This window comes from Homarus americanus, unplaced genomic scaffold (assembly GCF_018991925.1).
Source record: "Homarus americanus isolate GMGI-L3 unplaced genomic scaffold, GMGI_Hamer_2.0 scaffold39675, whole genome shotgun sequence".
NCBI classification, from domain to species: domain Eukaryota; kingdom Metazoa; phylum Arthropoda; class Malacostraca; order Decapoda; family Nephropidae; genus Homarus; species Homarus americanus.
The window spans coordinates 9,667,202-9,681,211 of NW_024736071.1; the positions used below are offsets into that span (position 1 = coordinate 9,667,202).

The 14,010-nt window shown below is 38.4% G+C and overlaps 1 protein-coding gene across 5 annotated transcripts in view; it reads right to left on the minus strand.

Moving 5' to 3' along the window:
* The window catches only part of LOC121871778 (tuberin-like), a 286,863-nt gene that overhangs the window by 116,155 nt on the left and 156,698 nt on the right, over positions 1-14,010 (minus strand). For all 5 annotated transcript variants that reach the window (XM_042374251.1, XM_042374253.1, XM_042374252.1 and 2 more), the window contains exons 16-17: positions 5,431-5,617; positions 5,066-5,262 (exon numbers count right to left, since the gene is read on the minus strand). In XM_042374251.1, coding sequence (XP_042230185.1) covers positions 5,066-5,262; positions 5,431-5,617 — 384 coding nt within the window. The remainder of the gene's footprint in view (positions 1-5,065; positions 5,263-5,430; positions 5,618-14,010) is intronic.

Sequence of the window (14,010 nt, forward strand, 5' to 3'; positions counted from 1 at the left end):
AACAGAGGGAGAGTCCATGTACCCTGAGGCTAATAGGGTTAGATATACCATCGTACTAGTTCTAAATGATCAGTAATATGATTTGTAGAAGTACAGTTGCCGCCACATGAATGTACCAAAACCTGGGAGCATGTGAGGGTTTGGGTACGATCTGTGGCAACGCAGCACTGCTGTCAAGGATGAATGGGCATGACACAGTGAAATTACCATATTTGTGAAGACACACATCAATGCTGAAGAACACTTATTACGTGGATGCTTTATTTGTTTAAGTTATGCAGAATTGTTGAGTAGCCATGACTGAGTGACTAAGACAGAAGTAAAGGGAACTGGCAAATAGGGCAATCCATGGTTTCACGCCCATGTCTATGGTGCTGCATTGCCACATCTAATACCTGTGCCCTCACACACTCCCAGGCTGTGGTATGTTCATGTGGAGACAACTATACCTCAGTTTCTCAGCTACAATGCCAACTCTCTATGGAAAGGGTACAGCATTATTCAAATGTAGCTCTGAAATTGCCAAAGATTCCCTTCAGATTTTAAGAATTATTTAAAAATGAAAATTAAACATAAGATATTAAATCACCTAAACAATAGGGAAAAGAAATTTACATGAAGATTTGTTACCCAAACAAGCCTGGTTATCATATGAGTCCTATAAAGCCAGCAGCCAGGTTATAACTCTCATGAAGCCATAAGCCAAGTCATATTAGAATCAATCACCTTTGAGTAAAGGTCCACTCCTTGCCATCTTGGTATAATGGCTAATTTATGGTTGGCAAAATTGGTAAACATTATAAAATTCTTAGAAAAACAATTAACTAATAAAATATAATAGTTTATTTAACCGAAATAATCATAAACAGAGCTTTTACTACAGTAGAGTGGGGTATGCTATAACGAACGGATCCTACTACGAATATTCCTATAACGAATGGTTCTACCTATAAAATTGAGAATGCTATAACGAATGCAACTCCTACAACAAACGCGGATGAATACGGGACTATTTCGCCTGGCGCATGAATATTGTTGTACCGTGACCCACAAGAAGAGCGTCAGGCGCCATCTTTGTCTCATTGTGTAGCCAGTGCATCTCTGTTATTGTTGAAATTTTGTCTTTTGATGTGGAAATAGAGTTATTTGTATAAATATTTGTTATACAAGTGTACAACTGTAACAATGAATCGTCCAAAGCGAGTGAGAAAGCTCATAACTCTTGAAACTAAAAAAGAAATCATAAAGAAACGTGAGGATGGAACAAGCATTGCGAAACTTAGTGATGAGTATGGGATGGCTAAATCGACTATATGTCCGATTTTGAAGAATAAAGAGGAGTTGAAAACTGTGCAAGTGGCTAAGGGAATCTCTAGACTTAGCAAAGCAAGGTGTAATGTGATTGAGCAGACGGAAAATTTACTCTTAGTGTGGATAAAGAAGAAAGAAATGGCAGGTGATAGCATTAGTGAAGCTATAATTTGTGAGAAGGCCAGACAATTGTTTGAGGACCTTAAAGCCAAGACTCCCAGTGCAAGTGATAGTGATGTGCCAGTGTTTAGGGGTACCAAGGGGTGGTTTACTGGTTTCAGAAGGAGAAATAAATTACATAGTGCTGTGAGACATGGTGATGCTGCTAGTGCAGATAAGGAAGCAGCTAAGGAACACCATGACATTTTTTTGAATGTGATTAAAGAGGGAGGCTTTGTTTCTCAGCAGGTATTCAACTGTGATGATACTGGACTTTTTGGGAAAAAAATGCCTCGCCGTACATACATTACCAAGGAGGAAACTTCTGTCCCTGGCCATAAGCCAATGAAAGACAGGCTTACCCTCCTTCTTTGTGCTAATGCTTCTGGTGATTGCAAAATAAAGCCACTCCTTGTGTACCATGCAGAAAACCCCAGAGCTTTCAAAAACATTAGGAAGACCTGCCTTGGTGTTATGTTGGGGTCAAACCCAAAGGCTTGGGTGACCAGGAATTTATTCTCTGAGTGGGTGATTGAGGCGTTTGGACCCAGTGTTCGGGAATACCTCAGGGAGAATAATCTTCCACTGAAAGCTTTGTTGGTGATGGACAATGCACCAGCCCACCCTCCTAATTTGATGGTTGAATTGCCAGAGGAGTTGAACTTCATCACTGTGCACTTCTTGCCACCCAACACAACACCTCTCATCCAGCCCATGGATCAACAGGTAATTTCTAACTTTAAGAAGCTGTACACAAAGGCAATGTTTTGTGTCGACTTCTTCCAGTGATGTTAGTTTGAAGGAATTCTGTAAGAGTCACTTCAATACAGCAGATGCTGTTTTTTTAATTACCTCAGCCTGGAAAGAGGTTACTGTGAGGTGTCTTTGTGCTGCTTGGAGGCCATTGTGGCCTGAATGTGTGCTTCAAAGAGACTTTGAAGGCTTCGAAGAGTTAGAAGAAGAGGCTGTTGTTCATGAAATTGTGTCTCTGGGCAATTCCATGGGCCTGGAAGTGTATGATGATGATGTTGAGGAGTTGGTGGAAGAGCACAGTAAGGAACTGTCCACTGAGGAGCTGCTTGAGCTTCACAAAGAACAAAACGAGACACTGAAGCGGAGCTTAACTTCTGAGGAGTCAGGGGAGGATGAGGACAAGGAGGAAAGCCGCATCATTCCAGCCAAGGATCTCAAGGATGCGTTCTTTTGCTGGAGCAAACTGTCCAAACTTGCTGAGGATTATCATCCTGATGTTGGTTCTGTGCAAAAGGCCATCAGTGTGTTTAATGACAATGTTATGAACTACTTTTGGAAGGTCCAGAAATCAAGGTTGAAGCAGCCAACCCTGGATTCCTTCTTTAAATAGGTAACAAAAGAACCTACAGACAAAGTGCCTGTGAGACAGTCACCAAAGAGGGCTAGGAAGGATGACTCTTCTCCTTCCACCTCTTCTCCATAATTCTCTCCTCCCCCCTCCCCCTCTGCCTCCTGCCCTGCATGCTGAACAACACTAAGGTAAGATAAAGTACCGTATTTTTTACATTTTCCACATAATTTTTTCAGTGTTAAGTGGTTGTATTTGGGGGCCTGGAACGGATTAATCCTATAACGAACGAATGCTATAACGAACGAGGTTCTAGAACCAATTAGATTCATTATAGCATACCCCACTGTATTGATAAGATGGTAAGCAAAAGCTTTGTAAAAAGCAGGGTTGGAATAATTGTATTTGTAATTTAATTGAAATGTAATTATTTACAAGAAAATTTTAATTAATTACAAGAAATTTTTGATTAATTACAAGAAAATTGTAATTGTAATTGAAAAAGTTTTATATTGTAATTTAAATGATAATCATGTAATTGTAATTTAATTGTAATTGTGAACTCAGTCCCCCGATTACATTTTCAAATCAACCGCCATCATGACCATGGTCATTCCACGGATTGCCACCCATGCAACTGCCAATTGCAGTACTGTGAGCCTTTGGCTAGATTTCTGATGGACTCGGTGAAGAAAAGGTTGGACCCATACATAGAAATGAGGGATGTTCGAGCAGCGGCTTTTCTGGATCCTAAGTTCAAACTAGACTGGCTGTCATCACAGGAACAGAAGGACCAGGTACTGATTGATATCAAGGAAATGTTGGAAGAATCAGAGAAAGTTCAGGAGGGGTCAACAGAGGAAGACCCATACTTTTCTCCTTCATACCACCATCTTCAACTTAGCCACAAAATCAATGAGCATCAGAGGGAAGTACAGTGAGTCTGTTGTTGAGACAATATGTGGAAGAAGGAACTATCCCATTTTCAAATAATCCAATGCTCTACTGGAAAGAAGTGCCCCCAACTTTGCACCCACTGAAGAACCTGGCAAGGGAGCTGATGAGGTGTACTGCAATATCTACTCCATCCGAGCGAGTTTTCAGCATTGCTGGAAATTATTTCACAGCCAACAGAGCCCAACTTGGTGTTGCTTCTTTCAGGTCATTGTTTATGATAAAGTGTAATGGTGAATTATTTGTAAAACTCCCAGCTTTGTAAATATTAAGTGTAACTTGCAGTATACAGCTACTCCTCGACTTACGACCTACTCGACTTACAACCACCCAGACATACGACCGCCTCAGCTGTACCAAAATTTTGTCAAATTACATATTTTCGAGTCCCGATGTTAGTGATTGCGCTGTGTACTGACAAAATTTTTGTTTGTAATTCACTTTAAAATGGCTGGCAAGCTTAAAAGTGAGAGTTTTGTGGTGCTGAAAAGAAAAGAGACACCCATTTTATATTTTATATGTATTATTTAAGCATTTTCGACTTTTGACCAATTCGACTTACGACCTGGATTTAGGTCCCTAATCCCGTCGTAAGTCAAGGAGCAGCTGTACATGGACTGCACTGGAATCTTGATGGCCGATATCTGTTTTTTTTTCACAATACAGTAGTTTTAAGTGAAACACATTCAATACGGGTTTAGCCTTATAACTAGACAGAATGACGGTTTTCTTTTCAAAGGGTGAGCTAGCATATAGAAACTTGTAATTGTAATTATAAATTAACTTTTGATTTTCAAATTGTAATTGTAATGTATTTCAACATTTGAATTGTAATTGTAATAAAAAATTCAGGCAAGTATTTGTAATTGACTTAAAAAGGTGTAATTGCTCCAACCCTGGTAAAAAGAGCATATAATTCAGAAGTGGGTAGTAGAAGAGAGAAGGGATGACCAAAAAGGATAGAGAGAGATGGGATGAAAGACACACTAGTAGTGAGAGGATGGACATCCAGGAAGGGGGCAACTTGTTCGAATGACCAGACAGAATGACATTGAGTGATTTTTGAAGAATATTGTGTTGCTACTGAAGTGATGCTAGGTTGTACTATGAGGTGGTAAGGGTAAACCCAATAGATACTTGGGTCTCGTGAAAGGTAAGTATCATAGCAGAACATTTCTGTTACACCAGCAATAATGACAGAATAACAGCAAGAGATAGGAGAACTTACATTTGGTCTTGATTCTAGTCATCCTGTATTTGAGTAGGAAAAAAATAAAATCAGAATTATGATTAAAATTACATTTTAAACAATTACTGTACCTTAGCTATGAAAGGCACAAATGCCCTTCTAAATGGCAACCGACACTTGAGGAACCACATTGCAATGACGTGGTAGGCTAAGGATACAATGTAGTGGTTGAACTTGAATGGATTTGTGTATGGTATGGCTATTGCAAATATCGACATGTACTGGTCAGGCACGAAGCTTGCATATACTTTCGGCAGGTGAAGAAGAGCTGTAAAAATTTAAATTAATTAAAAACTTTCCACTGTAGGCATCATCATTACTACTGTATTTACAAATATACTTATGCAATATATAATATTTGAGATAAAATTTCTTTTATCTTATTGCTGCACAAAATGGTTCATTCTTGAAATTCACGTACAGGACATCAACTTACTTGACAGGAACTCCAAGATGGGTTGTGCATTCTGAACAGTAGCAGTGATCTTAGACAAATTTAGCATGACCTCTCGCAGCAGTTTGATCATTGAGTCTCTCATCTCCAGTACACACAGGGTCAAGGCACTCACACACAGTGGTCCTGCACAGCGACTTAGCACGCCTAATTCTAAACACTTGATTACCTGAAATTTTTTTCAATGACTCAATAATTATTTTTTTTAAACCATGTGGAACAAACAATTAAACCCTTATTAGTCTGCTATTCATTAAAAGAGGAGTCACTTTTCACATTTCCAAAAAATGCAATGAGATGAAGATGAAAATGGATTATGAAAGTTATCTAAAAAAGTTCAATAGAAAAAATGTGGATGTAGTAGATATGAGTTTAAAAAAATATTACAACAAAATCATTTGTAATTAATAAAATATGTGCTGCAAGTATAGCTTGAAAGACTTACATAAAGTGTTACGTTGCATAAATTAAAAGTAACCATGAAATAATAGCAGACTGAATAAAAAAAGAAAGATTATATTTTCTCCAGTCTCACTTGTGTGTAAGGTGGATCATGGGGCAGTTACCTCAAGAATGAGAGGAAATGGTTGGGGCATAAATAAATAAAATGAGAGGAGTGTATGATGTGTAGAAGAAAAAAAAATGGTTGACATCAGTGATGTAGTTGAGGCTGAGACCCTTCGTAAATTTAAGCTTTATGGATCACCAGAAGAATAGCCACCCCAAGTGCTTACCTGAAGAGTCAACCTCCACCTTAACCAGCCTGAAGTTTAACAACCCCAATGTTATAGCCAAGTGCAATTGTGCGCGCCTGCCACATGTAAGGTGAAGAAACTGTTTACAACTCAGAATAGCTTACTAAGCGATATGGAGCTGGTAGCAGCTGTGTGACTGCCCGAGGGACAGTCTAACACCTTCTACTGCAAAGGCAGCATCTTGATTCTCGTCAGTCAATATCTTTCTGCAGGACATTAGATTTGTTCTCGTTGGTCTAACCCTAGACCTCAAAACGTGAGTGTGATTGTGAACTGTTGAATCCTCTGAGAACTCTAAATAACTTTAATAAGAGTAATTATGTACTGTATATTGATAGTATTATTCAAACTGTGTCCTGATGTACCAGCAGTTGTTGTATGTGAATTGTATTCAACAGGTTTTGATCGAATTATACTCATCGCGTCAACGACAAGGGTCTTACAGTGGTCCCTCGGTTAACGAGCACAATTCGTTCCAGAAGGTTGCTCGTTAACCAAAAAAAATCGTTAACCGAAACCATTGTTTCAATGGGTATTTGGGTAATTGGTTCCAGCTCACCGAAAATTACATGCAAACTAAAAATAAATGCAGTAAAGTACACTTACTTTGAGGTGTGCATGTAGATGGCTCCTGGTTGATGATGATGGGAATTAGAATTGGGGTGGAGGAGAAGGGAGAGGAGAAGGAATTGGGGTGGAAGAACAGTCACCCCATGCCGCCATTTCACCCATAAAATTTTAGTTCACTTGGTGTAATTCAAGATTATTTTCTTTAAATCAACACTGCACTGCATTATATATATTGTCAATATGTAAAATATATTTCAAAATGACCAATAAGTTGACTGGAAACACACAAAAAAAGCGTTTATGCTGAAGAGTCTCAAACAAGATGTTACTTCCTCTGAACTGGTAAACAGACTGATGCCAAGCTTGGTGTGTTGAGTGGCTGTTTGGTACGTTAAAAACTAGTTTCCTGTACTTCAATTATGTTCAATAATTGTTAAAATGACAAAAAAATTAATATTAAACTTTTAAAATTATTGAATAGTACAACCTTCTTGATATTTACTAAAATGGTAAGGAATTTAAGCCCTAAAACTGATTACTGTATTGGTGGACTAATAGTAACCCTTACCAAGACTTTCTCACCCACTATAAATCTCACCAAGAAAAAAATCCTAAATCACAATTTAAAACCCAAGGTCTGACAGAGGGACCTTTGTAATTCAACTAAGTCTATGGGGTTGGATTCCAGCTAACCCCTAACAGTGTATCAGTGGACTACAGTTGAACCTCGATTTACGCGGTTCTCGTTTACGAGTTTGGTCATTTACCCTGCCAGAATATAATTTACATTACTGGAATTCTTATAAGATTGTGATTACAGTCATGCGCCGATTAACGTCCTAGATACGTTCTTGGAAACGTGACGTTAACCGAAATGGACGTTGTCCGATCATCACAAACTTTTTATTTATACTTACGTGTATGTGGAAAACTATATACAGTGGGGTATGCTATAACGAACGGACCCTACTACGAATATTCCTATAACGAACGGTTTTACCTATAAAATTGAGATTGCTATAACGAACGAAACTCCTACAACGAACATTATTTAATTTTTTTTTTTTTTTTTACTAATTTATTGTTTTTTTATTACAAGTATTAATGATGTTCTTTATTTCAGGGGTTTAGATGCATATTTATGCACTTTTTTACAATTTTTACAATTTTATATTATATTTTTCAGTGTTAAGTGGTTGTATTTGGGGGCCTGGAACGAATTAATCCTATAACGAACGAATGCTATAACGAACAAGGTTCTAGAACCAATTAGATTCGTTATAGCATACCCCACTGTACGTACTTTAGGGTGGTCCTTATTTTTCAACTTTGGAATTTTTTACCACAGACCCTGCTAAAAGTGTCCATTTAGGACAAAAACATTGTGTAGAGTTATTTTTAAATATATTAATATCTAGAGGTTGCTCAAAGCTGTCAAAAATTAAGTAATCGATGTAGTCGATTACTTTGTAGCCGATTACGCCCACCACTATTGCTTCGCATTTGGCACGATTGTGGTAAGTTTTTGCTGGTCGTGATTGATGATTGGGGAAATTAGAAACAGTTCTACAGAGTATTCTCATTATTAATTTATATTAATAGTTAATTTCTTTATTCCTCAGGTCAAAATGGCTAATGCAGGAGTAAAAACTTGAGAAAATGTGTATTTGATAAAGACATTATGTGATGACATTACAGGGGCTAAGTTACCTTCAAACAGGCAAGTGTTACAGTTTTTTTTAAGCCTGCATCGCATACAGAAAAAACCATCAGAGTGGCAGTTGGGGAAGTCACAGACAAAGTTCTTCAATTTTGGACAAAAACAAACATTCCCACACACCACAAACCAGATTGTGTGAATCAAGTGCACAAAATGTTTGACAAGTGGAGTAATTTGAAAAAGAACTCTTCAAGAAAGACAGAAACTCAAAAGCAGAAAGAGAAAGAGTTCACTGATACATTTGAAGATCTCTTGGACATTGCACATGTGAATGCTTTGAATATGATGACAGTTCAGGAGGATAAGGATTTCTTAATAGCGCAACGAGAAAAAGGGCGTCGTGGGGCAATGTCATCTCTTGACAAAGTATTCCTGAAAAGACAGAAACGACGAGAAAAACTCTCAAGAAAGCAATGAAAAGGAAGTTGGCTGCAGACAGTGAAGAGGAAGAAGCCAAAAAATGCCAGGCCATCGTTCTCTTGGACAGCAGTAGTATGTCTTCTTCTGAGGAATCCAACCCAGTTCCTGGCCCATCAGCACTTCAAACTCCACCTACTGTCAAGAAGCGTGGGCGAAAAGAAGTTCTAACTCCAGAACTTTCTGCAGCATTAGATCGGACCAAGTCGTCAGATAGAATGGCCATGCACATTGTCACCCAAACTGCTCGGAGTCTGGGCCATGATGTCAGTGAATTGATTCTGAATCGATCAAGCATCAGGAGGTAACGTCAGCATCATCGCAGTAGCAGGGCAGCTGAAATCCTTTCAAACTTCAAACCAGAGTCAGTTTTAATTTTTCACTCGGATGGTAAATTGATGCCTGATTTGACGGGGCATGGGGGCCATGTTGACAGACTCCCAGTTCTTGTCTCAGGCAATGGCACCTCCCAACTTCTTGCTGTTCCAAAACTTCCCTCTGGTACCAGTGATGAACAAGCAAAAGCTGTTGTGAAGGCTTTGCAGCAATGGCACATTGCAGACATCGTGCATGGCATGTGTTTTGATACAACAAGCTCAAATACTGGTCACCACAAGGGTGCGTGTGTCAAAATTGAGCAGTTGTTGGGTCGTGATTTGCTATATTTTGCCTGCCGCCACCATGTACTAGAACTTGTAGCTGGAGCTGCTTTTGAAGCTGTAATGGGGCACTCAGCTGCTCCTGACATACAGCTGTTCCAAAGATTCCAAGCCAAATGGGAACAAATTGACAAGCAGAAGTTTGAAGACTCCTCCACCGACGATCTGGCAGAAGAATCGGTCACAGCTGTTAGGGAAGATCTAACCAACTTCATTGAGAAGGCTCTATTGGAGACACAGCTTCGAGATAATTATCGAGAGCTGCTAGAGCTGGCCTCCATCTTTCTTGGCACATCACCTTCTCGGGGAGTACGATTTTCTGCTCCTGGTGCAATGCACCAAGCACGATGGATGGCAAAGACCATTTATTCCTTCAAAGTGTGGTTATTCGGTTCTCAGTTTAAGCTTACTCCAAAGGAGAACAGAGGACTAAGAGATTTGTGCATTTTCTTAGCCCGAATATATGTGAAGGCTTGGACAACTGCTCCACTTGCTGCAAAGGCACCAAAAGGAGATCTGATGTTGCTTAAAGCTCTACAAGACTACAGTACCATCAGCAATGCCATATCAAAGGCAACTTTCCACAAAATGATGAGACACCTCTGGTACTTGTCAGAAGAGTTGGTTGCATTGGCCTTCTTTGATGACGATGTTCTACCAGCAGTGAAGGACAGCATGTTGGAAGCTATGAACATCGTTATTGGAGAAGAAAAGCATGTCAAACGGGTTACAATCAATCCAGACACACTCCAAGTGAAGAACCTATATGATTTCACGACAAAGAACACAAAGTCATTTTTCAAAAAGCTCAACTTGAATACAGATTTCCTGGCCCTCCCAGTAGAACAGTGAAAACATGATCCTGGCTTCCAAAATGCAAAAGCCAGTGTACAAGCTTTGTCTGTGATCAATGATCATGCAGAAAGAGGAGTAGCCTTAGTCCAAGATTTCTCAGGCCTCATCACCAAGGACGAACAGCAACTGCAGTATCTACTGCAGGCACTTGCTGACCACAGAAATCATTCCCTAATGCCCTCAAGCAGACCTTACTGGGCAAGAAAGAGTGAGACTGGTCCTCATGCGACCCCTGCCTTGAGCAGCTAATACCCACTTAGACTAAGTGGGGGGGGGGGGCAGGCTTGGGGGCTAGGAAATGATGTGTTATGAACATTAAGCATAGGCATAATATTGTTAAATTTCATTTGACTTGAGCAACCTCTAATTATTAAGAAATTTAAAAAATATTTTACAGGCAATGTTGCTACCCCAAATGGAAACTTTTGCCTGGGTCTGTGACAAAAAAATGGCAAATTACGTGTATGTGGAATACTATATACGTACAGTGGTCCCTCGGTTAACGAGCACAATCCGTTCCAGCAGGTTGCTCGGTACCGAAAAACTCGTTAACCGAAACCATTGTTTCAATGGGTTTTTGGGAAATTGGTTCCAGCTCACCGAAAATTGCCTAAATTCAACAAAAAAGGAAGAAAAGTACACTTACTTTGAGGTGTGTATGTAGAAGGCTCCTGGATGATGATGATGATGGGAATTAGAATGGGGGTGGAGGAGAAGGAAGAAGAGAAGGCATTGGGATGGAAGAGAAGTCACCCCATGGCGCCATTTCACCCATAAAATTTTAGCTCTCTTGGTGTAATTCAAAATTATTTTCTTTAAATCAACACTGCACTGCATTATATATTGTCAATATGTAAAATATATTTCAAAATGACCAATAATTTGCTTGGAAACACAGAAAAAAAGCGTTTAGTTGAAGAGAGTCTCAAGCAAGATGTTACTTCCACTGAAAACAGAGAGAGACTAACGCCTGTCTGGTGTGTTAACAGGCTGGATGGCACGCCAGAAACTAGTTTCTTTACCTTCAATTATGTTCAATAATTGTTAAAATGACTAAAAAAGTTAATATTAAACTTTTAAAATTATTGAATAGTATAAACTTCTTGATATTTACTAAAATAGTAAGGAATTTAAGCACTAAAACCGATTACTGTATTGGCGGACTAATACTACAGCTGGTGGACCGCCAAATGCAAGCGAAAACATGTTTTAGTCGGCTCGTAAAAAACTCGTTAATCGAGGGATTGCTCATTAACCGAAGTTAAGAATCTTATGGAAGGTAAATCGTTCACCGAAATCTCGTTAACCGAGGCGCTCGTTAACCGAGGGACCACTGTACATATACACTTTTACTCTTAAATCACTGCGGTAATGTGATACAGGTGATTAATTTTTATCTCTTGTGCAAAATACATGACGTTTATATTAAAATTATTAACTGTTTTACAAGGATTCCAGCAACGCCAAGCAGATGGGGGAGAGAGAGAGAGGGTGGGAGCGAGCGAGGGGGCGTGGGGGGAGGGGAGGTAGTACGTTTGACAGTTGGCACTGGCCCAGGTCTAACGCGTGTATATGTATCAGTTCTTAGGTGACTAAGCTTCTCTCTTATAAAAAGCCAGTGAAATGACCTGGGTGAATATACTTAACATAGCTGGGATTCTTGTAACATACTGATTAATTTGAATATAAACATGCTATAATTTGCACTAGACAAAACAATTTTAGTACTGTAATCAAATTAGTACATGTGCACTCCAGCTTTGCACTAAGGTCATTTATTTCTATTACGTTTCTTTTAGTATGGTGTGTGTGCATGTAAATGGATGAAAATAAATGAAGAAATCTATTTAAATATCCCCAAAAATACAGTTGAAAAACTTTTTTATAAAATGTACTACAGTACTGTACACTAATGTACAACAATTTTTATCTCTTGAGCAAAATATATGACATTTATATTCAAATTATTGGCTATCTTGCAAGGATTCCAGCAATGCAAATTATAATCTCCTAACTTTAGTCTGAGATATTATATAAGATAAAAACTGAAAGCCTAGAAGCCTGGCTGGGGGGGGACTGACGGATACAGCCACGCCACCCAGCGAGGGGTTGGGGGGGGGGAGTGGGGGGGTTGAGGTGATAAGTTTGAGGCGAAGGGCTCTGTGTGTTTATTTAACAGTCCTACTAAGCTTCACTCATTTTAAAATGCCAGTGATATGACCTAGGATAATATAATTAACATGGCTGGGATTCTTGTAAGATACTGATTTTTTTTTAATATAAACATGTTGTAATTCGCAGTAGACATAACAATTTTAGTACCGTAATCAAATTAGTACATGTGCACTCCAGCTTTGCACTAAGGTCATTTATTTATTTTACGTTTCTTTTACGGTAGTATGGTATGTGCATAGAAATGGATGAAAATAAATGAAGAAATTTATGTAAATCTACCCAAAAATACAGTTGAAAAACTTTTTATAAAATGTACTACAGTATTGTACACTAATGTACTACATTTTTTATATTTTGAGCAAAATATATGACGATTATATTCAAATTAATCTTTGTCTTGCAAGGATTTCAGCAATGCAAATTATATTATCCTAACTTTAGTCTGAGATATTATATAAATAAACATAAAGAAATCACCAATCTTTTATCTTGAACACGAGGGTGGTGGGAAGAGGGCGGGAGGTGAGGTGACAGAATGTCTGGCGTTTGTTTGTTTATTTATTTGAGATAAGATTTGACAGTTGGCACTGAAGGCCTGCCTGCATGTTTATTTATCATCACTTAAGAGTGACAAAGCTCTTCTCATAATTTGCCACCCAAACGACCTGGGTGAATATAACTTACATTGGAGGGATTCTTGTAAGATAGTAATTATTTTGAATACCTGTATAAACAAGCTATATTTGCAAAAGACATAACAATTTTAGTACCGTAATCATTTAGTACATGTACAATACAGGTTTGCACTTAGGTCCATTGTTACTGTACAATATTGACTAAATTCACTAAATAACGTGCGCCTAGCAGCACAATCTATAAGAATACGCGATGCATACGTGACTGTGCCCGCTCTAGGTCCATTTCGGTTCGCTAGGTCCCATTATTTGAATTTTTTTTTTTTCAATTTAAATTTTAATTGTTTATTCCTTGATAGAGGAAGCGGGATCCTAGTGCTGTCACTTGATACCCCTGTACCATAACACCAGAAGCAACTGGCCAGTGTCACAAGTATATACAGTACAGTGGGGTATTCTATAACGAATCTAATTGGTTCTAGAACCTTGTTCGTTATAGCATTCGTTCGTTATAGAATTAATCCGTTCCAGGCCCCCAAATACAACCACTTAACACTGAAAAATATAATATAAAATTGTAAAAATTGTAAAAGTGCATACATATGCATCTAATCCCCTGAAATAAAGAATATCATTAATACTTGTAATAAAAAAACAATAAATTAGTAAGAAAATTTTTTTTTTTTTTTTTTTTTAAATAATGTTCGTTGTAGGAGTTTTGTTCGTTATAGCATTCTCAATTTTACAGGTAAAACAGTTCGTTATAGGAATATTCG